This window comes from Carex rostrata, chromosome 14, assembly GCF_964058835.1.
Source record: "Carex rostrata chromosome 14, lpCarRost1.2, whole genome shotgun sequence".
In the NCBI taxonomy this organism is placed as follows: Eukaryota; Viridiplantae; Streptophyta; class Magnoliopsida; order Poales; family Cyperaceae; genus Carex; species Carex rostrata.
In genome coordinates, this window is record NC_135931.1 from 8,957,102 (window position 1) to 8,982,159 (window position 25,058).

The following is a 25,058-nucleotide window of genomic DNA, read 5'->3' on the forward strand; positions in this document are numbered from 1 at the left end:
AATTCAAAAGAATAATGTTATTTTTGCTCCATTCAAACACACTCTTAGTGCTATCCTTGCTCCATCCAAATGAACAAAGCATCCATGTTCCCTGCGTCTTTGTCGTTAAATATTGATAATTCTACTTCGAAATAGCAAGTTCTTAGGAGACCGTATTTACCACCTTTCAGATGTTATAGAAAGGGATGACTCATGACTGTAGATATGTATGTCCACTTAAACTTTCAACCTCTTCTGATAAAATTTCTTGGCGATGGACTAATTCTGGTTTATTCACTGTTCACTCTCTTTATTTGTGGTTGTCTTTTACTAGTATTTCAAATAAATCATATTCTATTTTATGGCATTCAAAAATTTTCCTAAAAAAAAAAAAAATTTGGTTGCTTAGGCAAGATAGAGTCATCACTAAATGTAACTTAGCTAAAAGGGGATGGCAGGGTAGTGTTAATTGTCATTTATGTGGTGAACCCGAGACCGTTGACCATCATTTTGTGACCTGCCCTTATATTTCTTTGTTTTGGTCATGGATAGGGAATTACAATAACTTTCATTATAATTGTTGTACTATTTCTGACTTGTGGCTTTTTGATAACTGGATTCCTTTAAATGATTCATTACTTGTTGAATTAGTTCGTGCTGCCACTTTATAGTTGGTGTGGCTTACCAGAAATAGGATCTGTTTCTAATACGTACCAGTCCCTAATGTTAGTTCTATAGGATCCGCTATTATAACTTTAACTTCTTATTGGTGTAAGACGAGACTTGATGATTCATACTTTAAATTAACTCTCATTTTACTTATGGATATAACTTTATTTGAATCAGGCAGGTCCTCTGATGATACTTTTGGACACAAGCACTCAGGAAAGGGGAAGCCCCATGGGGGATTCAGACGAGGACGCTTTTCTTGGTTTAGAGGGGCCGGACCTCTCTAACTATTTGCGTGATAGGGTCGAGAATGGCTATTGATGGTCTCCTCATTAGTTCTTCTGATGACGTTTTCTAGTTCTATGAGTGTTGTGGTTCGAAGTGTTCCGTCTTAATTGCTCTAGTTGACTAAGTTGTTCTTAGTTGTATTTTGCCTTAGATGTTTCTAGTTTCAGTTTAGTTGTTATTGGTTTTGTATATTTTGAATTTTGTAAGAACTTAGACGTTTCATAATGAAAACAGCTGGTATCCCCACTTTTTCAAAAAAAAAAAAAAAATGTCCACTTAAACTTTCAAGATTTTTAATTTCTTCATCAAAATATTACATATTTTGTTTTTTCAAATGAAAGTTAATTAATCTCTATTATTTTTAAAAATATATTTTTTTTGTCTTATTTTTTATATAGTTTATAGTAATATATATCTATAATGCAAAATGCGGCTGTTCCGCGAGACATCTTCCTCAAAATTAATTTTTATTCATAATAAGTAAATTTTATGGCCCCGTTCGGCTAGGGCCTCCTTAAGCCTCCTTAAGGCTAAAGGAGTCTCATTTAGCTTCCTTAGCCACTTAATCTTGCCGAACACCGGTTCCTTAGCGCGGATTAAGACAACCTCCTTTAGCCTCCTTTTGCCCGGATCTTAATCCCCTGCCCGTTCCTTAAGGCACCTCCCCCCCTTCCTTTAGCTTCCTTTAGCCATCTTAATCCTTCGCCCCTTCCTTTAGCTTACCGAACAACCCCTCCTTAGCACGGATTATTATTTAATCCACCATGTGTTGCTGAACGGGACCTATATGATTAATTATTATTCATGTCTGACGCTTGAAAGTTGAAACCATTATTCTCCCTGATACTTAAACGTACAACAGCGTAACAAACATTTTTTTTTTTTATCATTACAGCGTAACAAACATGCGAATGATAAAACTGTCGGAGAAAGACACGTCACGAAAATGCTTGAGCATGCAAAATCAGAAATTGGTGCTGTTCGTCTGGACAAGATTTAGCTTCCTTAAGGCTCCTTTGAGTCTTAATCCATGTTAATCTGTCTGAACAGTGGCTCCTCAAGCAAGATTAAATTCTCTTCCTTAGCAGAGGATCTAAATTCTGAGTATCCTTTCTTTAAGATTTCGGCCTCCTTAGAGACCTCCTTAAGACAAAAAGTGCATATTTTATGGACAATTATACTCTTAAAATCTGACCTCCTTAAAACCCATTTCATTTTTAATTCATTTTCTATCTTCTCTTTCACTTGAGCGGGAACGCGTTCCTAGACACGGGAAAGGAAAAAATTATCTTCCTCCGGTGCAGATTCTGTTGGTATAAATTTTCAGAATATTCGGATAGTTAGAAATTAATTAAAATAAATCAAATTGAAATAGAGTTACCCGGATTGTGTACGGAACACTTTCCTTAAGCGTATTTCGTCTCATCGTGCAAGATGGAACCGCAACCAAGATAATCCGGGGTTGTTGCTCCTTAGGCACACCATGGAAGCAACTGACGATAACTCCGCAATATCCAGCATAAATCAGATATAATTTAATTTGATTGATACACAATCAAAATGGAGAAATGAATCAAAGAGGTTTATTCTGTGGGAGAAATGAATCAAAGAGATATTATTTTATGAATATCTAACAGAGAAGAAAAGGTGTGAGCAAAATGAAAATGAGTTTTTACTCATCCCAATTAAACAGGAGATTGCTTTATTTATAATAAAGATAGAGATTTAATGTATTAAAGATCATCTTCAATAACGCCTTTTAGGCTTAATTAAACTTTATTTTAATAACGGTTCAGAGAAAACAAAACGGAATTCAAATTGATTAGATATGAGAATTTTCATACTAGTCCTCAGCTTTACAAAATATTGCAAAAGGTAATTTAAACAATTTTGAGTTTTTAGAACTAAATTTCCAACAGATTCATGCCTCTCCGACGAACTATTTCTAAATCCGACACCACACTGCTATTCTCGTCGACGAGCTCTCTCTATTGACACCCGAATTGCTCAGAGGTATTTTTCTTTTTCTTTCGTTAGCATATCTCTTGATACAATCACAGCGAAGATTTCGTCACTGGGTCACTATGCATGTCTCTGAGCAATTTGATAAATTTCTCCTTTTTCATTTTGGGATTCTCTTTGATAATATATATTGTCTCCGAAAAATTCAAACATGGTCCAATTTCTGAGATTCTGTTTGATTTATTTGGTTGATTTCAAACCTAATCCCTTGAAGGATACTACATCTACTATAATTGGTAACTCTTTTTTGCTATGATATATATATTTTTTTGATAAATCAATGTATATTTGTTTTTCTCATTTGCATAATCATCTCTAAAGATTACAACCAAAGATGGTCAATTCACAAAAGAAAAATTTCAAGAAACTGAGCATGTGAAGAATTCTGGTATTATAACGAAATGTGTATCTATTTTTTATTTTGATTCTAAAGTTTGTATTATTTTAAGATGTACAAGAAAACTTTTATTTTTCTTGTAATTTCAATTTGTTGATCAACTCTAGGCCTCCACTTGATTAACAAAATAATTGTTGGGAATTATTGAGAAATCATGAATAATTTGTGTATAAAATGGTTAAATCTTAATACTTCTGATTTTCTGGTATGAGATTTATATATGCCATTAAGCAACTAAGTTTGATATTGTTTAATTATAAGTGAGACACAGTACATCGAGATGAGTATGCATACACCAAGTGCCTCATTTTTAGATTAATGAAATAATTCAAATGAGTTTTAGAAACTCATATCTACAAGATCTCCTCGACACGGGTAAGTCGGTATTAGTCCTTTGAAGCGAAACCGCTAGAAGGGTCTTAGCCTCTGCATAAAGTGGGTTAGCTGCCATCATAGCTTCATAAGACAGATTTCATTTTTTTTTTTATAATAGTTGTTAAAAGTTGTGATAGATTTCAATTAAAAACAAGATATAAACCTTGAATATGTGCTATTTTTATACTGTAATGTTATTTATCTCTTTAGTTCTCTTGAATATGTGATTGATTAGTAATTCCTGAAATTTGTGAAGTTGTTAACTCTTCTTCACAGAGACTTAAAATTATAACAGATGTTCATTTAATTCCTTTACAATATCATTAGTTCTATTATAACAAATTTTGTCTTTGATTCAAAGGTGAAGCTAAGTTAGATTTCGTCGCGGAACAAGCTCAAGTGTTGACCGTGTAATTGGAATGTTTCGTTCCGGCCATCTTTCTACCAACCCCTAATCTATATGACTACTTACCGTGTCATACTTTTGTTTAGTATATAACTTTTGTGAAGCTAAAGGTTATATCTTAGTTTAGTGATATCATACTTTTGTTTCGTTCTTTATGATATTTCATACAATTTCTCAGTTTTGTGATTATATTGTCATATCAAGGAAAATTAGAATTGTGTTGATCACACTATTTATGATTGTGATAAGCACTGAATGAAATTTGTATTGCACTTTATATTACTCTGAAGATGAGACTTTGTTAAAATATGAAAAAAATTCTATGGTACTTGGTACCACTGGTACAATTGGGAAAGTTATGGTACTTGGTACCACTGGTACCATTGGGACATATAATTTGTTTGGTAATTGGTATGGTATATGAAGAAGATGCATGTTTATTCTGTGGAAATTTTAATTTTTTCACTACTGCAATGAAGGAGATGCATGTTTATGAAGGAGATTCATTACAGCAATGGGCAAGTGTTGAACTTTGATTAATTTTATTTTTTGTGAGCTGTGAAGTTGAGACTTTAATAAATTTGTGAAAGATGACTATTATCAATTTTCATTAGATTAAAAGATACATTATTGTCATCTTTTTTGAGCTGTGAACAAGATTTAAATAATATCAATTTCTTTTCTTTTTTTTCTTTTTTCCTTTTTATTACTTTTGAGAAAAAAATGATTTTTTAACTGTTACATACGAAACAAGATTGTATTACTTAGCTTATTGAGCTGTTGTTAGGTTTTGTTTGTCATAAAATTTGTTTAGTTTTCATCAAATTTCATTTTAGATTTAATTCAATTTATGTTGTGAAGAAATTGAATCAATTACCGTTATCTATACAACAATATATAGAACGAGAGAATGGGGCATATTGGTCTTTGACTCTTATCACATAATAGAATAGACTTTTTTAATGTATAATCCTGCTTTTATCTTGATCTTTCATTTAGCGAACGTAAACTCCTTAGCGTTCCTTAAACTTTTAATCCTTCATCCTTAATCTATCTTGCCGAACGGGACCAATGGTTATCTTAAGCTCTTAATCCTTCACCCTTAATCTATCTTGCCGAACGGGGCCAATGGTTATCTTCGAATTGGATTTTCTTATAACAAATCTAGAAATATGGCGTAAAATTAAAAAACTAAAATGAAATATCCAAAATCTCACGAGCTTTCGGCTGAGGCTCACTTCACTTCCCTCCCTCCAAATCTCACCGCCTATGTCGCCCATGGCCTCCACCACTCCAACTCCACCTTCCCTCCCTCCTCCTCCTTCTCACCAGCTCCGCCGGCGCTCTCTCCTTCTCCTTCCCTTCACCTCGTCCCTTCTCTACCCCCTCTCCTCTTCCTCCGCCCCCCTCCCTTCCCCTCCCATCACCGACCGAGTCTTCGTGGACTTCTCCCTCTGCGCCTCCTATCTCCGCTCCGACCGCCCCCTAGGCGCCTCTGACCTTTCCATCTGCCCCGACGCGGAACCCCTTGGCCGCGTCGTCTTCGGCCTCTACGGCCGTTCCGTCCCCATCACCGTCTCCAACTTTCGCACCATCTGCGCCTCTGCCTCCTACCGTGGCTCGCTTGTTCACAAACTCCTCCCTGGTCAGTTTTTCGTCGCTGGAAAACAGGGGCTAAGGAGAGACAAAGGGGAGGTACCTAGGCTTTTAATTTTACCAAAATTAGCTACTTTCCCTTTTTTTACTGCACCTTTCACAAATGAGCAATGAGTATGATAGTATGAGTCAGAGTGGATGTTGATTTTGTGTACCTTCTATTGAATATTTTTATGTATGCTGCATGAAATTAGCATAAATCACTAATGGACGCTCCATTAATTCAAAACGCTGCTGCAGATATTGTAAAGTTCACAACCAAGAGCAAGAAACTAACTTTTTGATGTTTAATACAAATAGTTTCTAGAATGTACCAGGGCTCTCATTGTCAGCATAAACTAGTCGAGTGCACAGCACCAGCATCTATATACGTAATTAAGAAAAAAAAAAATATTCAAATTGTAGTAAAAATTTTTTTGAACTTGTAATTATCGCACTAGTAGAAATGCTAATTTTCACGATAGCAGTTGCTGACTATAGAAAATCATACATAAATGCTAATTATCGCACCAGTTGTTGACCCACTTTTTTAAACTTTTTTTTTTATTTATGTATGATTTTTTATATAATTTAGAGTAAAATAGCATGGTATTGTAAAATTGACCCCCATTCTTCATAGAAATTTTTTATATTATTGACCCCCATAGCTTGAAAGGTCTGGCTTTGCCCCTGACCACTACCCTGGTGGCTCTAGCTGCTAATAGCTTAACATAGAAAGTTTCAAATTAGTTAACTTCATGGCACATAAATGTATTATATTACTTTTTCTTGCAAGCCTCTCATGGCTTACAATTAAAAGTCTACAATCAGTAAACTTGCTGTAGACAAATAATATATGTTGAGGTCCAGCCTCCTGCTTTGGTACCATGTCAACCAACCATTCATCAATCAACACTTCTAACAGGTACGGCCACCACCTGGGCTGGCGAGGAACGCGGAAACGGTCAATCCAAAGGCGTTCGAGCTAAAGCACGTACGACCTGGGACATTGTCTCTCTGTTTGGGACAGAATGACGACGACGATGAGGTCAAGCTTGACCCGGAGTACCACAATATGGAGTTTTTAGTTACAACTGGGCCCGGGCCATGCCCCCAACTCGATAATGAGAATATTGTGTTTGGCACTGTGCTTGAAGGTAATAAGACTTGTGTTCTAGCAATTAAAGTTTTGTATATACGTGTTCTGTTGATTAATATAGAACGTCAATACAACTCACACCAAGTTCTGCTGAATGTTTTGCTTAATTGTCGAGTTGATGAAAATTGGTCTGTTCTTTTAAAATGTTGACAATGTGGTGCCTACTAATAGAAGCCCTAGTCCGCATTATACTAACTTTTAAACCATGGGATTGTTGTATCAAAAAATGTTGACCTGGTAATGAAACTATTTCATAGGGTTAAATTGTAATGCTTATTGTAATATCAAAGTATGTTAGATGTTTGTTGTAGATGCAAGCAATGTAGGAGGTTATTTTAAAAATATAGTTTACTCTTGGGTGTGGTTGCAATGTATTTTTCATGCATTGGCAATATGTTCTATGATACTGGAAACCAGACATTATGGTACAAAGTAGCACTGTGCTCAATACCTACACTGTACCATATATGTATTTGGCTCATACCCACCTGTATCAGTGAGATCACAGTTTTTTCCCCCTTTCCTTTTCATTTCTTGATGTTCAAATTTTCTAAAACAGTGTATGAAGGAGATTTCTAGTACAGGTATCCTCTGTACCAGCCCATTTCTAGTACCAGGGACCGATCCAAGTGGGTTTTAGGGGTGGTTAAGCCCCCCCCTCCCCAATTCCATGTCCCCCAGGTACCTGAGGTACAATTTTAAAAAATGGACGGCCCGGATTAACCCAGGGGGTCTGCTTTGAGATTCGTGTCACATGAAAAAAATGGTCCAGATTTATGGCTTGCACCTTAGGTACCTGGGGTGATACGGATCCCTCCCTCCTCCCCTTGGAACAGTACCAGTTGTGAGTCCTTGGGGTCCTAGGTCCTTGGTGGATAAAATAAAATTACACTACCTAAGATTATCCAGCCTCCCAGTCTCAAGTTTCTGGCCCCACCCTGTCTAGTACCTTTCATACTATCTTTTGCCTTGTACTGAACCCCCAAACACTCGAAGTTGTGATCCTTAATTAAGTATTATTTCTCATTTATGGAAAAGCAAAAGAAGCAATAAAGAAGATGGTAAAAGAATATCTAACATTAGATGATTTAGCTATAGACACCTTTTATTTTTGTAATATTTGTCTCAATGGATGTTGACTGTACCATTTTTTCAGGTATGGATGTGGTAACTGCCATAGCCAGCACCCCAACATATCAACCAGCTGAAAAGATACGACAATTCAATGATTTTGCATCATTTATTGGAGACGAGAGGGCCCAGGTGGCTCGTTCCACGTGGGATCGCCCCCTCAAGACAATTTACATAAGCGACTGTGGTGAACTGAAAGTCACAAAACCCTCCCTCACTCCTACATTACCTTAGCACGACTGAGAAATAAAATTCTAATTTCGTGTGTTTATTTGATTTTGGTGTATATAGCTGAGTACTAAGTGTTATGGATGCATGCCATGGTTTTGTAGTTTCTAATGCTTTGTAATCATACTGTTGTAAATCCCATAACAATAAGATATCAAAAGAAAAAAGAGAAGAGTAAATGTATTGGTATTGAAAAAATTGAATCAAGCCAATTTGGGATCCCAATGCATTGGACTTGTAATATAACAAGTTAATATTTCCGTACATCACATTCGTATTCTGCATAATTTTCTAGATGTTCTTTTGAATAGTAGAATTGTTGGGTGGCACTGGGCTTAATAGCATATGGCCATATGGGCTGGTTTGGTATCCATCATAGTTTTTTGTGTACTTGGTTATAATTCCAGGCTGTTGTTTATTGACCTATTATATATGGTAGCAAAGTCAAAGATCATATGATTTAGGCCTTATCATTACCCTTTTGAGTTATCCATGCGCAAGGCGTGCAAAAGTTAGAAAATTTTGGAAGTGTCGTTCCAGAGGTAGATTTCACCTCCAAAATTTACGAAAAGGAAATGACACGGATCCAAAAATAGGCAAACTTTTTATGTTCCCATCAATCGTGGCAATTTCGAAAAACAATTAAGAGTGCCTTTAAATCATTGTTACCTTCAAAAATTAAAAATATCTAAACTGATGTTTATCAAGTCTTGAAAGCAAAGATTAGAAAAAGACAACTAACATAGTGGAAGTTCATTTTTAGACTAGTCCGGTCCAATGATAGAGACCTTAGCTGCATAAAAAAATTAATTAAAAAGAAGAGAAAACTGGTATATTATTTTCCTGATTGGAGCGATTTGACTTTAGATTGGGTCGCTATATACCCCTTACCACAGACCAATTATTAATTATACTTTAGTTGTTTTTTAAATGTTCAGATGATAATATCTTGCTTCTCCCAAAGTACGCATCTTTTTACAATGAATTTTGGTTTCTGCCGCCTCCTAAATTAGTAATGTAAATTATACTGGTAGTAAGTTTTAGTAAGGTGGGCGTATTTCTTATTTTTACTGTTTCATACTTGATCCCTACCTACCTATCTATATATTGACACAAAACGATTTGACTTGAAAAGGCTGGCCAGCAAATTACTTATCCTGAGTAATCTGATCATTGTTTAATTAGTACGCGAGTCTCTGTTATACCATTTTTAGAAAAAGAAAAGAAGTATTGAGGTGGAGGATCTCAACTACCACGGGTATTATTTTAAAAATGAAGCGTCTAATTGTCCACAGTCTTTTGTCCACCATTTGTCTACAGCTTTGACTTGTGCAAATACTGTAAAATTACTTCTACATGCTGTATAATTATACAATATATCACATAAAATATATCAGTTAATCACAAAACATCCAGCAACTATTTGAAGTGGTCCCATGATAGTTAGAAAAATATAGCAACTTGCACAACAGGACAAAATAAATGTACTTTCAAACTGTACTTTCGGAAATTATAGTTATAGGAAGTTATTGGCAGTTAGAGTTAGTTATTAGCGTCCGCACTAGGTTGAATCTTGTATACTGTAAAATTGAATCTTGTATACAGTAAAATTTTCAATTGAATCTTGTATACTGTAAAATTGAATCTTCTACACAATAAAATTTACAATTGAATCTTGTATACTGTAAAATTGAATCAGCAGAACTGTAAAATTGAATCTTGTATACAGTAGAATTTTCAATTGAATATTGTTCGGATGAATAAGAAGCATCTCTATCATTTCTTTCTTTCAGATTTTCACAAGATGGATACTGTAAAATTACAAGATGAATACTGTAAAATTACAAGATAAATACTGTAAAATTAAAAAATCAATACTCCATATCGCCTTTCTATCATCTCTTTCCTCCAGATTTCCACAAGATGAATACTGTAAAATGACAAGATGAATATTGTAAAATGACAAGATGAATACTGTAAAATTAACGGGGCAATACTATAAAATTAACAGATCAATACTCCATATCGCCTCTCTATCATCTCTTTCTTTCAGATTTTCACAAGATGAATATTGTAAAATGATAAAATGAATACTGTAAAATTAACAAGACAATACTGTAAAATTAACAGATTAATACTCCATATCGCCTCTCTATCATTTATTTCCTCCAGATTTTCACAAGATGAATACTGTAAAATGACAAGATGAATACTGTAAAATTAACAGGGCAATACAGTAAAATGAATAGATCAATACTCCATATCGCCTCTCTATCATCTCTTTCCTCCAGATTTCATTTGAAATGCTAGATCCGTTACTGTATACAACGAAAACAACAAATTCAACATAAATAACTTACTAGATTTGAATTTTGCCGTGCTCTTCAACAAAAATAACTTCTATTCGATTGCGCTCCACGATTGAAGGTTCCATTGCAATCATGTATAAAATGGACTATAGGAGAGGAGGTCGTTCAGATCTGCACGATTGATCTAATTAAACCTGAGCAGAGAAATTTGAATAACACTCTGTTTGAATAACACTCTTCCATGGAGATCATGTTCAAACAACGAGATCGAGTCAGTAATCTCAAAAACGAAATCGTAAATTGAACGAAAAATAAATGACAAAAGAAAAATACAAAAAAAAAATCATATAGATTACGATTTCGTATACAACTAGATATTTACCATAAGCTTTTGGATTTAATAAGATGTAATACATGAAATGAGACCCGCTCTGACCTGCGACTCCTCCTAGTTTTCATTGTCCACAAATGATTGTCCCTCTGAGTTAGCAGATCTAGTCAAAGCGATGATTCGTACGGACAAAAGAGAGAAGAGAGGAGGGCTTGGTGGCGGAGGATCTTGCCGTGGGGAGGTTGATCGGAGCCGGAGAAGGTAGAGTGGCCATTCGATTTTCGTTTTTTCTTTTCCAGCTTTTTTGGAGAAGAGAGTTTATGAAAGAAAAAAGATAGGTCCCGTCGTCTGTCGATGTTTAAATAGGCTGTTATAAATTGGATAGCGGGGAGACAGTTAAAGACAGTTAAATCGGGAATGGATAATGTTGTGGACAAATGGTGGACAAAACCCAGTGGACAGAAACATTTTCTCTTTTAAAAAAAATCAACCACAGTATCTTAATAAATTATTAGCGTTCCGGCTTAATTGACAGGTTAAATGACATAAGCTAGCTAATTTCGTTTCGAGACGTCTGCTATATATTAAAGAAATAGACCAATCATAGATAATCAGACGTACTGTTAAGGGGAGCTTGCTAGAATCTTGTTTAGATGCGTGCCTTAAAAATATTGTAAGTAATTATAGTGTGCACTTAGTTTTTACATCATGTCTTGGACAGTGTTTACAATTTACATACATATTTGTGGCTAAAATTTAAGCTTGAAAACTTTAATAACTTTCCCCTTGTTTTTTTTAGTTAAGTTAGGGCCAGGCCATTCAATTTTTTTTTAAAATCCAATTGGATCATTCGTTAGAGTTTCGAAGTTGCGATCTCCTACATGAAAATCATTGACTTTGCTACTAGACCAAAAGCTGGTAAATAATTTTATTTTTTATTGAAGAAAATAATAAGTTTGTCAATTTACATTACTGATAGGTAGAATCAAGTAGTGTGCATGAAATATGTAGGTCTGAAGATTAAAGATTAAGATTTTTTTTTATATAAATGACACTCGATTTGATTTTTTTTTTATTAGTGCTGAAGACTTGATGACTATTATTCTGTATGGGGAAACAATTTACATAATAAATAGATGCGTGTTAGATTTATCCAAATAATATAGTATATGTAAGTATGCAACATTATCCAAATTCTTTTGTATTAAGTTCTACGAATTTTTTTTTTATAAACCATAATTAGAAAAAAGTTTTTTTTTATGAAACCAACATGATTACTTTTTTTTTACAAAAATCATAAGAATCGAAATGCCATTTCAATCCCTTTTTTTTGGATCAAAATGATATTTCAGTCCTAGTTGTTTTCATAGATTTCGAGAAACATATATGTTGAAAAGTTATAAAAATACATGGGACCAAATTGCCATTTCGGTCTCAAAATAAAAAAATCGGGACTGAAATGATATTTCGGTCAAAAATAAAAAAATTGAGACCGAAATGACATTTCGGTTCTTATGATTTTTTTTTTTTTAAATAATCATGTTGGTTTCATAAGAATCTCTTTTCTAATTATGGTTTATAAAAAAAATTCGAAATGTTACAAAATTGTAAATTCAATAGTCTTGAATGAATTCTATTGTATTGGGAGGCGAATCAAGGACAATGATGGAGCACCATATCAGTACCTTTTGTTATTTATTTATTGATAAGACCTTTAATAAATGATCACAAGAAAATGCGAACAATTAAATTAGAAAGGCACGCTTGAGAAAATTTCTAATAGCTATGCTGTGTCAAACATATTAAATTAATGAGAGATTGAGAATATATTTACCGAGTCAAATTCAAATCGTGGTTTGTGACTAAACACTTCTCTTATTATATTTTACTTGTTTGATTGTTAAAAACTTTGGCCCTTTTGTACTACAAAAATTGTAGCCGAGGTATTCATCTAGCAACTGTGTGCAAGCGCCAAGCGGACTCCGGAATCAAAGTGGTACACTACACAAGATAAAATTATCTTTATTTATCCTTTTTGTCTCTTATGGCAATGATAGTAACATTTTGATACCATTTTAATTAGACATGACCATCAGGATAAAGAAAAGCGGGAAGAAAGGCTACAAATATTCGAAGGTTTCACACATTGAAATCTCTCCCGTTTTGTCGTAAAACGGAGACGCAGCTTTCCATTGCATCTACTTCGTAAGAGGCTTCAAAATGTTCTCTCCAGTAAGCCCGGATTCCATTTAATTTAATTTAATTTAATTATTCTCTTAGCTGCGTCATTTGTGTAACAGTCCAAATTATAAAGACAACAGTAGAGAATTTTTGCTGGAGGAAAACAATTCTATCAGATCAGAGCTTGGTTTCTTTCTTATGAAACTGTACGGTGATCTGATTAGACGCATTGGTGGTCAACTGGTCATTGAATTGTAACAGTGAGTTAGCTTGCCAGGAAACCAATCCCACAATTTCTTATTTCTGTACTGTCAATATTTGGTTTATTCCCAGTTTGTAAGGACATTATTGGTTGGTTTTCAAGTAGGCACGGATCATCCTGTTTCCAAATCACGTTTTAGTTCAGAGTAGCTATTCATTTACAGTAAATATATATATGTATATATATAGAGTTAGGTTGGGGTGCTATGGATAGCATAGAGGCCTCTATGCTACGGCTCAATATTCGAGTTTTCAAAATCCAAACGGTCGATCCGAACCGTTCATCTTATTCTCCATATTAATATCTGCTTGGAGACCCAATTTTACATTTTTCTGAATTTTTTTACTATTTATTAAGTATTTTACAAAATTGTTGATCCAACGGTGGCTGCACAAAACAGTAAAACCGTTGGATTAGCGATTTTCAAAGTGGCTTAATAAATAGTAAAAAAATTCAGAAAATTATAAAATTTGGTCTCCAAGCAGATATTAATATGGAGAATAAGATGAGACCGTTTGAATTTTGAAAACTCGAATATTGAGCCGTAGCATAGAGGCCACTATGCTATCCATAGCACCCCAGCCTAACTCATATATATATATATATATATATATATATTTTTAAATTTTGATACAACAATTAAAAATGACTGTAGTTTTGAATTCTTGTGTTTAGAAATTAGAATGTAATCTATGTGTACACATGCACATAAGAAGTTATAATATGATATGAATTTTACTGTTCACTAAACAACCGTAAGTTTGCAACAACCTATTGTGGCTTCTCATTACAATTAAATAATATTTGAATTAAACACAATTGCATAACAAGATTAGAGCTAAAAACAAGTTTACACGTTTTTCATATTTTTTTTAGAAATTTTACTTCATTTAAAATATCAAAATTATCAACAAATCCAAAAACTCTTTAGTCAAGTATGAATTGCACAATTTGTTTTAACTCGCTAATCGCTCATGATTTCTCTTTCGTCTCTGTAACATAATTATGCATCAAAATTTAAACTCGTGGTGATGTAAAATTAAAAATTATCTGATGCAAGCAAAATATTAGACATAGATCGACTATATTATTTTAGTAAATATTGGAGGTCAAGTCATTCAACAATTTAATATTAACATATGATTATTCTTTTCGGATTTCGAACATGCAATCTCTTACACAGAGAACATTATATTAATAATTATAAAATATTACCTGGATTTGTTGAACAATAAATTCCTTGCAACGCACTGCACCGTGTATACTTTATTTATTGTAGGGTTGTTGTCCTATCTCATCATTTTTATTTTTATTTCTAAAAGGACAATATATATTTATATTATATTATTGTAGTATAAATTATATTCCATATTAGTTTTTAATCAATACATTTTATCAGACACGCAAAATCATGCCTTTTTAGTTTTGCACAAAATAAAATATTATCAGACACGCAAAATCATGCCTTTTTAGTTTTTATTTAAAAATCAGACAAGCAAAACCAACAGCACGAAAAAAGCCAGAATTAGATAATTTTTTTAATTTGTGGTTGGCCGGTCACGAATTGAGAATACTGTGATCCTATCGACAAATGTTTGACAAAATAAGTTTGCACATAATAAACGGGTCGTGTGAAAGGCTGAGAGAAGATTATGCAGATCCAAAGTTGACGTGGTAATATGTGAAAAGAGATAATTAGATAATAAACTCTAAAAAACCAAGGAAAATTGGAAATGACATTTAGGGCCTGTTCGGATGTCAAGGAATTATATGGGATGGAATTTGACGGGGATGAAAATTTATTTTTGAAAAAGCGGGAACCCATGAGTGCAGGAATGCACAGGATTAATTATGAGAATGTGTTGAAATGAGTGTTCGGTTGTACCATGAAATTAATTGTGGGAAGTCTTATGTTATTTCTAAAATGTTTGATGTTTTACAATTATTTTTGTTAATAACATTATTAGTAATGTAATTAAATAATATAGATTAAAAATTAACATAACACTACTTATTACTTATTATTTTATAAAATATAAATATTTTATAATTAAATAAAATAAGAATATAAGAAGACGGGTACAAATAAATTTAAAAAATATTTATAAACAAATAAAAATAAGATATTAATAAACTGACTCGTTATAACTCGTTGAAATTATAACATTAGCCGGACTCTCTCTCTCTATATAGAGAGAGAGAGAGATGGGCTACGGTGAGTTGCGAAGTAAAACGCGTTTCTACTTCACGCCGTATTTTTTATTTTGAAAGTCCAAACGACCGATTCGAACCGTTAGATGTTTAATCCATATTGAAATGTGCTTGGAGACCAAATTTTACATTTTTTGAAATTTTTTTACTATTTATTAAGCATTTTTGAAAATTGCTGTTTTGCTGTGAACAATAAAAACAGTAAAATTTTCTAGACCATCAGATCAGCGACTTTCCAAATTGCTTAATAAATAGTAAAAAAATTCCAAAAAAAATGTAAAATTTGGTCTCCAAGCACATTTCAATATGGAGAACAGGATGAACAGTTCGGATCGACGTTTTGAACTTTAAAATCACAAGATATGAGCGTGAAGTAAAATAGTCGCTTTACTTCGCAACTCACCGTTGCCCATCTCTCTCTCTCTCTCTATATATATATATTACGTGCTACAGTCTACGAACAAATCAAGAAGCACTAAAATTTGAAACTATTAGTTAAATATAGTTTAATATTATTAATAATTATAATAAAATAACTTAATCACATTAAGCAGCAGTTATGCCAATTGGGAAAAAAAAATGAGCTTCAACTGAATTTGTTTTTTTCCCATGAGAACAGTGCTATTAGAAGGCAAAAAACAAACCCATCGGGAACACATACAGGAACCCATACTATGCTATCATGAGGTGCCAAACACATACAGGAACAAATACGGATATATCACCTTTTTCCACCTAAACCCAAGCTAACGAACGCGCCCTTAAAGAAGCCTATCATTGAGATAATATTAATGGTGTGAATACAATTCTCTAACAATACTAATTAAATAACGGTGACACTGGTCTAGTAGCAAAGGCACACGGCTCTCATGTGGGAGGTCATAGGTTTGAAACCCACAAAGTGGAGAAATCTTCTATAATATACATAGGAGTTTGAAAGTGTATTAGATGGCTTGACCTCCAACCCATGATTACAAAAAAAATAATGGCGGCACCCTTTATATATTTGTTTTAGACAATCCAATGAAAAGGTAAAATAGTAAATTACGTAAATTGTTGTAAGAATAGATCGGTTTATCGCTTTAACTCCAAGTTTAAAAATATAATTTTAATCTTTAAAGTTTTCCGTATCAAATTAATTGAGCAAAGCTAAGATCGACCTCAAACGCCGAATTCAAACTGTTGAAATTCATGTATTTCATGAGTGATGCATGTATATTTTTTTTTTTTGAAAGTTTTGAGTTTATTTGCTACAAAGTCAAGCGGTCAAAAAAATGATAAACATTGAATATATAAAACAACTTACAAATTAACTTATAAAATGTTCATTTATTTGACCGCTTAACCTCGTAGCAAAATAAACTCGAAACTTTCAAAATTTTGTATGTACACACATCACTCATGAAATACATGGATTTCAATGATTTGAAGTTGTGCAGACCAAAATCTCTTGGTGAGCACATCACAACCTAGTTTTGCTCAAATTAATTATACCTTCAACATCCACTGATAAAATAAATAAATATTGCCATTAACGCAGCGTGGCATCCGCGCACAAAAAAAAAATAGTTGGCCGTTGAATGAAACTACTTTGCTGAGAGGGAGGAGCATAACGCATTCAGCCAATCAAAGACGTAACAGTAAGGCGAGTAGTAGGCTATCTTAACACGTGATTTAGGCAGGGGCAATATGGTAGTTTCATACAGAGGCTTCTCGCTTCTATAATGGCGCTGGCATGCTTTTTAGGGCTGAGGCGCTGAGCCAAATAATTTGAGTAGGGGACCATGCTAACGCCTATTCGCCTATGTGCAGTATCGCCGACGTCATCAGGACATGTGGTCTTATCGAGACCGTGTAAAAGACATTAGTGGGAAGAGGGGTTTGGGACCACACAGTCACCTCATCTCCATTTTACATCAGCTTTATTGCCATCCATATTAAACATTCATGTGGATACAAATTGCAAATGGAGAGGATGAAGAGAGGATATTAGAAGCGGGACCACATTGGAAACCGGAGCAAGAGTGCAAGACGGAGGCAGTGCAGTGCAGTGCAAGAGGAGGGGACCGCTCTGCTAAGCCACCAGTGCCCCCCCAGCCTTTTTAATTTTCCCAGCTTAGGATGATGAGAGCCCAGCCCGGAATGGGTCATGGCTTTAATTTTAAATTTTTAATGCTCTCGCTTAACCAATAGCCTGTCCTTTAATTAATTTATATGCGACTTCTCATACAGCGACCGGTGTTCTTTTTCTTCTTCTTTCATTTCAAGTGATGAGAGCATCAGAGCATAGATAGAAGAAAATTTTTCCGCAAGAATTTTAAGATGGGTAGTTTTTAATTAATATGAGTAAATACTATTGCAATAAAATTTAGGACTTCGAGTACTCTTGGTCCTAAAAAAATATTAAAATTGACTAATGTAAAAAAAAAAAAAAATTAAATAAGGATAAATATATTTGATTCTGTCCTGCATTAATCTGCATCCTTTACGTACAATCTTGTCCTCAAAATTATTCAGGAGGAAGCTTGTACCTTTTTTTAGAACAATAAATGGTCTTTTGAATACTCTTCCTACTCAAGTAACCGTTGGATTCTGAAACAAGAGCTTTAAACGCTGTGGAGACGTGCATTGGTAACAACCAGCAACGATGCAAAAAAAAAAGTGATTGTAAGAAGAATAAATTAATCAGAACTAAGAATAGTACTTACTTCGGTTCTTCCTCAAAAGTCAAAACTAAGAAGAATAAATTAATCAAATTATGTATTCAACACGCGCTTCGGCTCAAATTCATATCATCTAAGGTACCTCATCATATATTGACAAATAAAAAAGAGCTCCTTTGGCTCCGTATATTAATCAAATTAATCTTAAAAGAGCTCCGTATATTAATCAAATTATGTATTCAACACGCGCTTCGGCTCAAATTCATATCATCTAAGGTACCTCATCATATATTGACAAATAAAAAAGAGCTCCTTTGGCTCCGTATATTAATCAAATTAATCTTAAAAGAGCTCCGTATATTATAGGCTCGGTCAAATTGATCCAATATTTGACCAAATTCTGATCAGATGGTGCAGATTAAAACTCAAACGATGAAGTAACGCAGAGGATACGGACTCCTTTGGCTCTTTCTATGACATATTTTTGGACCCAGAGAATCTCTATAGTGTATTGAACGCAAGTATGCTATGACACAAAAATGATTAGTGGTCCAATAATATTTTTACCACTCGCAACAAATCAAAAAGTTATTTTTCTCCAAATATTTTAACAAAAGTATATAAAATCAAGGAGTTCTTGAAAATGAGATCCACCACGAAATTGTGCACCACTACAATTTTTTTACCATTACTATATATTATATAGAAAGACGGTTTGAGATCTAGTATAAATGATATGAATGTGGTTTTCTTGATAAGATTTTTTGCTCTAATACCCAATAATTAAGGAGACAAAGAAAGAGAGCGAAAATAAGAAGAAAATTTCCCCCAATAAGATAGTACAACCTTTTTTATTATCTAAACCGCACTATTATATTACAAGATCACTCAATATTTTAAATAGAGTAGATACCTTAGACTATAATACCACAATTGTCTCGTGCCAGAATACTATAATTGACTCGTCCCATAAAAAAAAGTTAAATCTAATTAAATATAGATAAACATAGTAATTTATTTCAAAGGTAACATTCTAGTTAATCTAATTATATTTGACCTCCATACTACATCGGGTTGATTAACATGTTAGTTTTTAGACGTACGTAGTTCATAAGTTTTTTTTTTTTTTTAATTCTCATCGATATTAATTAAAGTCAGAGATGAGATAATTTCACGTGGATTAGGTGAAGCAAGATGAATCACTACTAGTGATTTTATTTATTATATAAATTTTGTAGTTTTAATCTGTTATAACAGAAGTATTTAAACTCTTCTTATTTTGTCTTTATTATTTTTTAGTGTGCCGACTGATCGTTGAATTACCCCAAGCGTGGCATTAGTTCTAACGTATATGTGTGTTGAAACTTTGTTGACTAACGGCTTATTAATTATAAATGTGGAATCTCATCAGCTAGTGTTTTACTTGCTGTATATTATGTGTTACGCACTGAAGTGATGACGATCTGATAGCAGTGGGGTGGGCTTAATTAGAAGTAAAACTTTAATCAGAGAAAATTGCGTACGGGGATGTGATTGGCCACGGACTTGCATTAGAAAAAGCAATGTCATTCAATTTTCGTTACCTCGTGTTGTTCAAGCTGAAATATATGGGGAAAAAAAATGAGAGCGGAGCTGATGTTTCTCGAGTCGATATACGTTCTGGTAAATTCAATACACTGACGAATTATGCATATACCTAGCTAGTGCTACTTACCAGTATAGTCCAGAATTCTTTTTCAATTACGTTGCCAGAGTAATAAATTGTTGGACAAACTTTTTTCAAGGTAAGTAATTATGTATCAATGGTTTATTAAAAAAATTATATATCACTTGTTATTCGTTATAGAGTCAAAATTAAAAATAAAAAAGCAACAAAAAAGAGTTGCCAAAGGACTTTGTGATTGCATGTTGTAAAGCCTTTACATCATGTTTAGTTGAGGTCTAAACTATGAAATAAGAGATTTGATTGCAGGATGCAAAGTTTTATATCATGTTTGATTGAGATCTAAACTATAGAATAAGATACTCAAGCTTTAATTATTTTATCAAATAAGTATTAAATAGACTGATCTAACTAGGCGTAAGTCTAAAATTAGATTACGTCTAAAGTTAGGCTAGCCTGAACTAAATTTCTTGTCTAATAAGTGCTCTAATTTTATTGAGCCTAAATTCAGGGGCGGACCCACTGTAGCACAGGGGGGTCAGCTGCCCCCCGCTGGATTTTCAAAAATAGTGCTAAAAATCTGCTTTTCGGACCTTTGCTCCTCTCTGGAATTCAAATTGCCCCCCTGTAGCCCATTATGGAATTCTAATAGACGGAACGGAGCCCATATAAACTCTGAGCGAAACAAATTAGCGGAGCCCAAATAGGCGATGATCCCGAATAGCGAAAATTAGTTGAACCAAAATGTTTTTTTTTTTTTTTTGAATTCAAAGGCAGAGGCTGCCAAGTTGAACCAAATTGTTGATTTCAAATTCCCTATAAATGTTGAACTGTTGATTTTTTTCAAGTAATTTAGGATTTTTATTATATTGATTGGTATTTTTTTTGTTATGTTGAATTGTACCCGATAAGCTATTGGGTTTGAACCCGATAAGCTATTGGGTTTGAACCCGATAAGCTATTTGCATCCGATTATTGCCCCGCCCTGACAAAAATCCTGCGTCCGCCCTGCCTAAATTAATGACCTCATTGCGAGACTTTTTCACATTAAAAGATATGTTACGTAATTATCACATTATATCACTGTCAAAGGGTCTTGAGGTTTTTTCTTCGCCTATTTATTTGGTACAAGTACGAGCCCTGTCTTGCTTAGAAATCAATTGTTAGTCCGAGCGTTTGATGGTATGAAATATATAATGTATTGTAGGTAATTATAATTTGAAAATATTCGGTACAGTCAAAGTACATTAAGCATTGACCCCTGTTGTTTACTCAAAAAAAAGTACATTAAGGAATTAATTTTGAAGATAAATACAAATGTATATATATAGAGAGAGATATATATATCGAGCCGCACAAATTTATTAAAAAAAAATAGTTTAGGCCGACCTAAGTTGAAATAGCCAACTTAAAATTGCTTAAAGTCCTCAATCAAACAAAGAATTAAACACTAATGTGAATAAAATAGATTTAGACTAAATAATATAATATTATATTCATATTTGTATGAATCAGGTTGGCATTACAGAATTTAGATTGTTAGGCTGAAATTTAAAACACATGATACGTGAGAACTGAAAATTTCACAACTATAAATGAATTTTAACTACTAAATTATGAGCACAAATTTGATATTTTATAATGGAGAATATCTTTATAAAAACTTAAAAAGAAAACAGAAAAATAACTTTCAATATAAATGATTTTTTTTTAAGTCAAACATATATTTTAGAAGATTCAAATATTTTATCTGAAAGCTCAATAGAGATCGATGTTGACGGTTTGATCAAAATAAGTGTCAAACAATATTGCAGAGTAGGTTCGTTGACCATTGAATCTACTTTAGGTTCGATAGACTTTAAGATCGTCCGTTCCACTTTAAAATTTGTGCCCTCTGCTTTAATATTCGTACGTCCTCTTAAAACAAATCGGACGGTTATGGATTCCATTGGACCAAAAATAGGTCCATGAGCATTGTACTGACTCCTTTCTCATCAGACAATTGTCTTGACTTGATCCAAGTGACATTTGTAAACAATTGCATCTAAACCACAATAACAAAGAGTACATTATGCAATAATTATATATATGTGCATTGTCAGTAGACAAGTATGCATTGTGTAATTATACAAACATTAGAAAAAATCACCGTCGTATCATTCACAATAGATAATTAAATACGAGAATATTTCAACAGTAAGGAAAAAGGAATTATGATTTTATATAACATAGATACAAAATTCAGATATCCACGTCCTTTGCGAGATACATAGATAAGAAACTATAAATTACCAGTATCCACGTTTAAATTATTTATTAACTATAATAACCATTCATATTTGTATTTTGTATTCTTATGAATATGAATGATTTATTTACTTAAAATCATACGAACGAGGACACAAATTTTACAAATAATATCGCTTTCGTTTGCATTCAAATATTACTTTCAGGTGAAAAAGAAAATATATGCTAAGTTCACCTTTATGGAGATATTATTACAAGTAAAATCAAAATTACCGTCACAGGTAAATATAAAATATATTATAAATATATTGTTGATTTATATTGTGTACTAAATCTGATCCTACGTACTGAGGCCAGTTCTTCCTTTGATAGCTCTGTGGTTGCTGTTTGACTGTACACTATTTTGTATAACCATGCAAACTCGCCTATGGTTGTTTAGATATATATCCTCTAAAGGCTTTCTCTTTAGTGTGATTTTTATGATTTAGATTTAGATTTTGAGTAATATTTTGTGATGTAAGAACTATGTTGTTTCATAATGAAACATGTGGGCCCTCCTCACTCGGCCACTCTATTCAAAAAAATATTGTGTATTAAAATTTATGTGATTTGCATGTCTTTTAATACATCATCATCATATATTGTTTAAATTTAAAATTATTGTAAATCTCGAGTCCTTTGATTAACAATAAGTCTTGAATAAGATTTATATCCATCATTTCATCCAACTTTTATATTCCTGATGTATAAATACAAGAATCACCTCTCACAAGGGTTAGTTTTACATTCTTGACAATAATTGTTAAAAAAAAAATTCAAACAATATTGGTTGAGAAGTAAATTTATAGACATGTTATCAAGCATATAGATAGACTAACAGTTAAATCATGCAATTTAAATAGAGGAGGGTTCAAATGCCTCCATGTTTTTGTGCCTCCATCATGCCTCCATCTCTCTCCATCATTTTCAAAGTTCAAACAGTCGATCCGAACCGCTCAACCTAACCTCCATACTAAAATATGTTTGGAGACCAAATTTTATATTTTTAGGAATTTTTTTACTATTTTTTTAGCTAGGTACAAAATCAGTAAATCTGAACCATCTAAAAACAGTATTTTTGTACCTATCTAAAAAAATAGTAAAAATATTCCTAAAAATATAAAATTTGGTCTCCAAACATATTTTAGTATGGAGGTTAGGTTGAGCGGTTCGGATCGACTGTTTGAACTTTGAAAATGATGGAGAGAGATGGAGGCATGATGAAGACACAAAAACATGGAGGCATTTGAACCCTCCTCATTTAAATATTACTTATTGATGCGTCAAAGAACCACTAATTTTGAATTGTTAAAACATCATATCACTTGATGTATACAGCATTAAATATCCTCAAATTTAATAGATATATATGATATGGAGATAATATAAATCATACCTATAAGATTGGATTTAAAATTCAAACTTTTTTTTTTATAATTGTTAAAGAGTGAGGCTACGGTACTTTGCAAAAAACCGATAATCCATACCATGAATTCACATTTCTTATTTCTAAGTTCAAACAATCGGTATGAACTGCACACTGCGATATTGATATGAAATGAAGACCGAATTTTACTTATTTTACTATTTTTACATAAATTGAAAATCACTATTTTTGAATGGTCCATAATTTTTAAATTAAAATTTTCAAATGTTTTATAAAGTTAAATAAAAATTATGAAAATATAAAATTTAATCTCCAAGTACATTTTGATACAAAAATTTTGTTGAACAGTTCAGTTGGATGATTTGAACTTTAAAAATGAAGATATAATAAATTCACAATACAAATTCACGTACACTTTGCATAACTCATTCATCGTTAAAACTATCAAACTAATGTATTATCAAATGATCCTGTCGTTACATTAAGGCTTTAGCACTTTGACAATTTCTTTGAGAAGTCTGCACTGCAGAAACACTGAATATTCATTAATGACCGTAAAGAACCGATCACTCTCTGTGACTGTGAGGCTCCAACTCCAATACACATTTCGGGAAAAAGCTTCTCATGAAAAAATAAATATTGAGAAGGAAATGCAGCTTTTGGAAGCAGAAGTTAATGAGAGAGGAATTGTAAAGATTATAATACTAACGGGGCCTCTAACGACAGGTCTAACGGTAGAGCAGAGTAGGATAGGCGAATAGGGGGACCACGCTGCAGAAACAAGGACACTAGCAAATGCAAAACCTCTGTGGCTTTGTCTGTGCCGCCGGCGCACTACACCTCGCCAAGTTCTTGACTTCTTGATTCATTACTCTTACAAGTTATTTATGATTTAATTTTTTGGAATTTTGATGAGCATCTCATAAGTAATTTTTTTTTTCTATTTCTGCGGAAAGAAAAGGGTCCTCTATATATCTCTTTCCAATCAATTTGCTGAATTTCTCTTCATCTGAATCGAATTTATCTTCACTCATTTTATTCAGTTCTTCTTCATCTAAATCTAGTTCTTCTTCAAATAATTATTTCTCGATATTTTTTCGTTTCTCTTTTATTTGCTCTCCACTTGTAATTATCTTTTTGAATTTCTCTTGTTATTTGATTCCTCCGTTATAAAAGCTATTTTATTCATTGTGATATATTTGAATGTTGAAATTTTATTATAAAAATTATTTATTAATTTTTTTTAAGTTTAGCATGAATTTCTCTTGTTATTTAGCATGAAATAATTTTTTTAAGTTTATTAAATATATACTTTTGAAAAATTCATTTTTTTATTATATTACATATTCCTCCGGTTTATTCCCACTCAAATTACTTTCTGCACAATCAACAGAATTTTGTATTTTGTATTTTTCCCTTTTCTTATTTTTGTATTATAGATCTTTACTTGATTCATCGGATAAACAATAAGGAAAA

General features: G+C 33.0%; 1 protein-coding gene across 1 annotated transcript; it reads left to right on the forward strand.

The window, feature by feature from the left end:
• The first annotated feature begins 5,331 nt into the window (after positions 1-5,331).
• Positions 5,332-8,518, forward strand: LOC144565537 (Cyclophilin-like peptidyl-prolyl cis-trans isomerase family protein). Its single transcript, XM_078315328.1, has 3 exons — positions 5,332-5,831; positions 6,697-6,928; positions 8,087-8,518. The coding sequence occupies exons 1-3, from the start codon at positions 5,406-5,408 to the stop codon at positions 8,293-8,295; spliced, it is 867 nt and encodes a 288-aa protein (XP_078171454.1). The 5' UTR covers positions 5,332-5,405; the 3' UTR covers positions 8,296-8,518.
• The last annotated feature ends 16,540 nt before the right edge of the window (positions 8,519-25,058 follow it).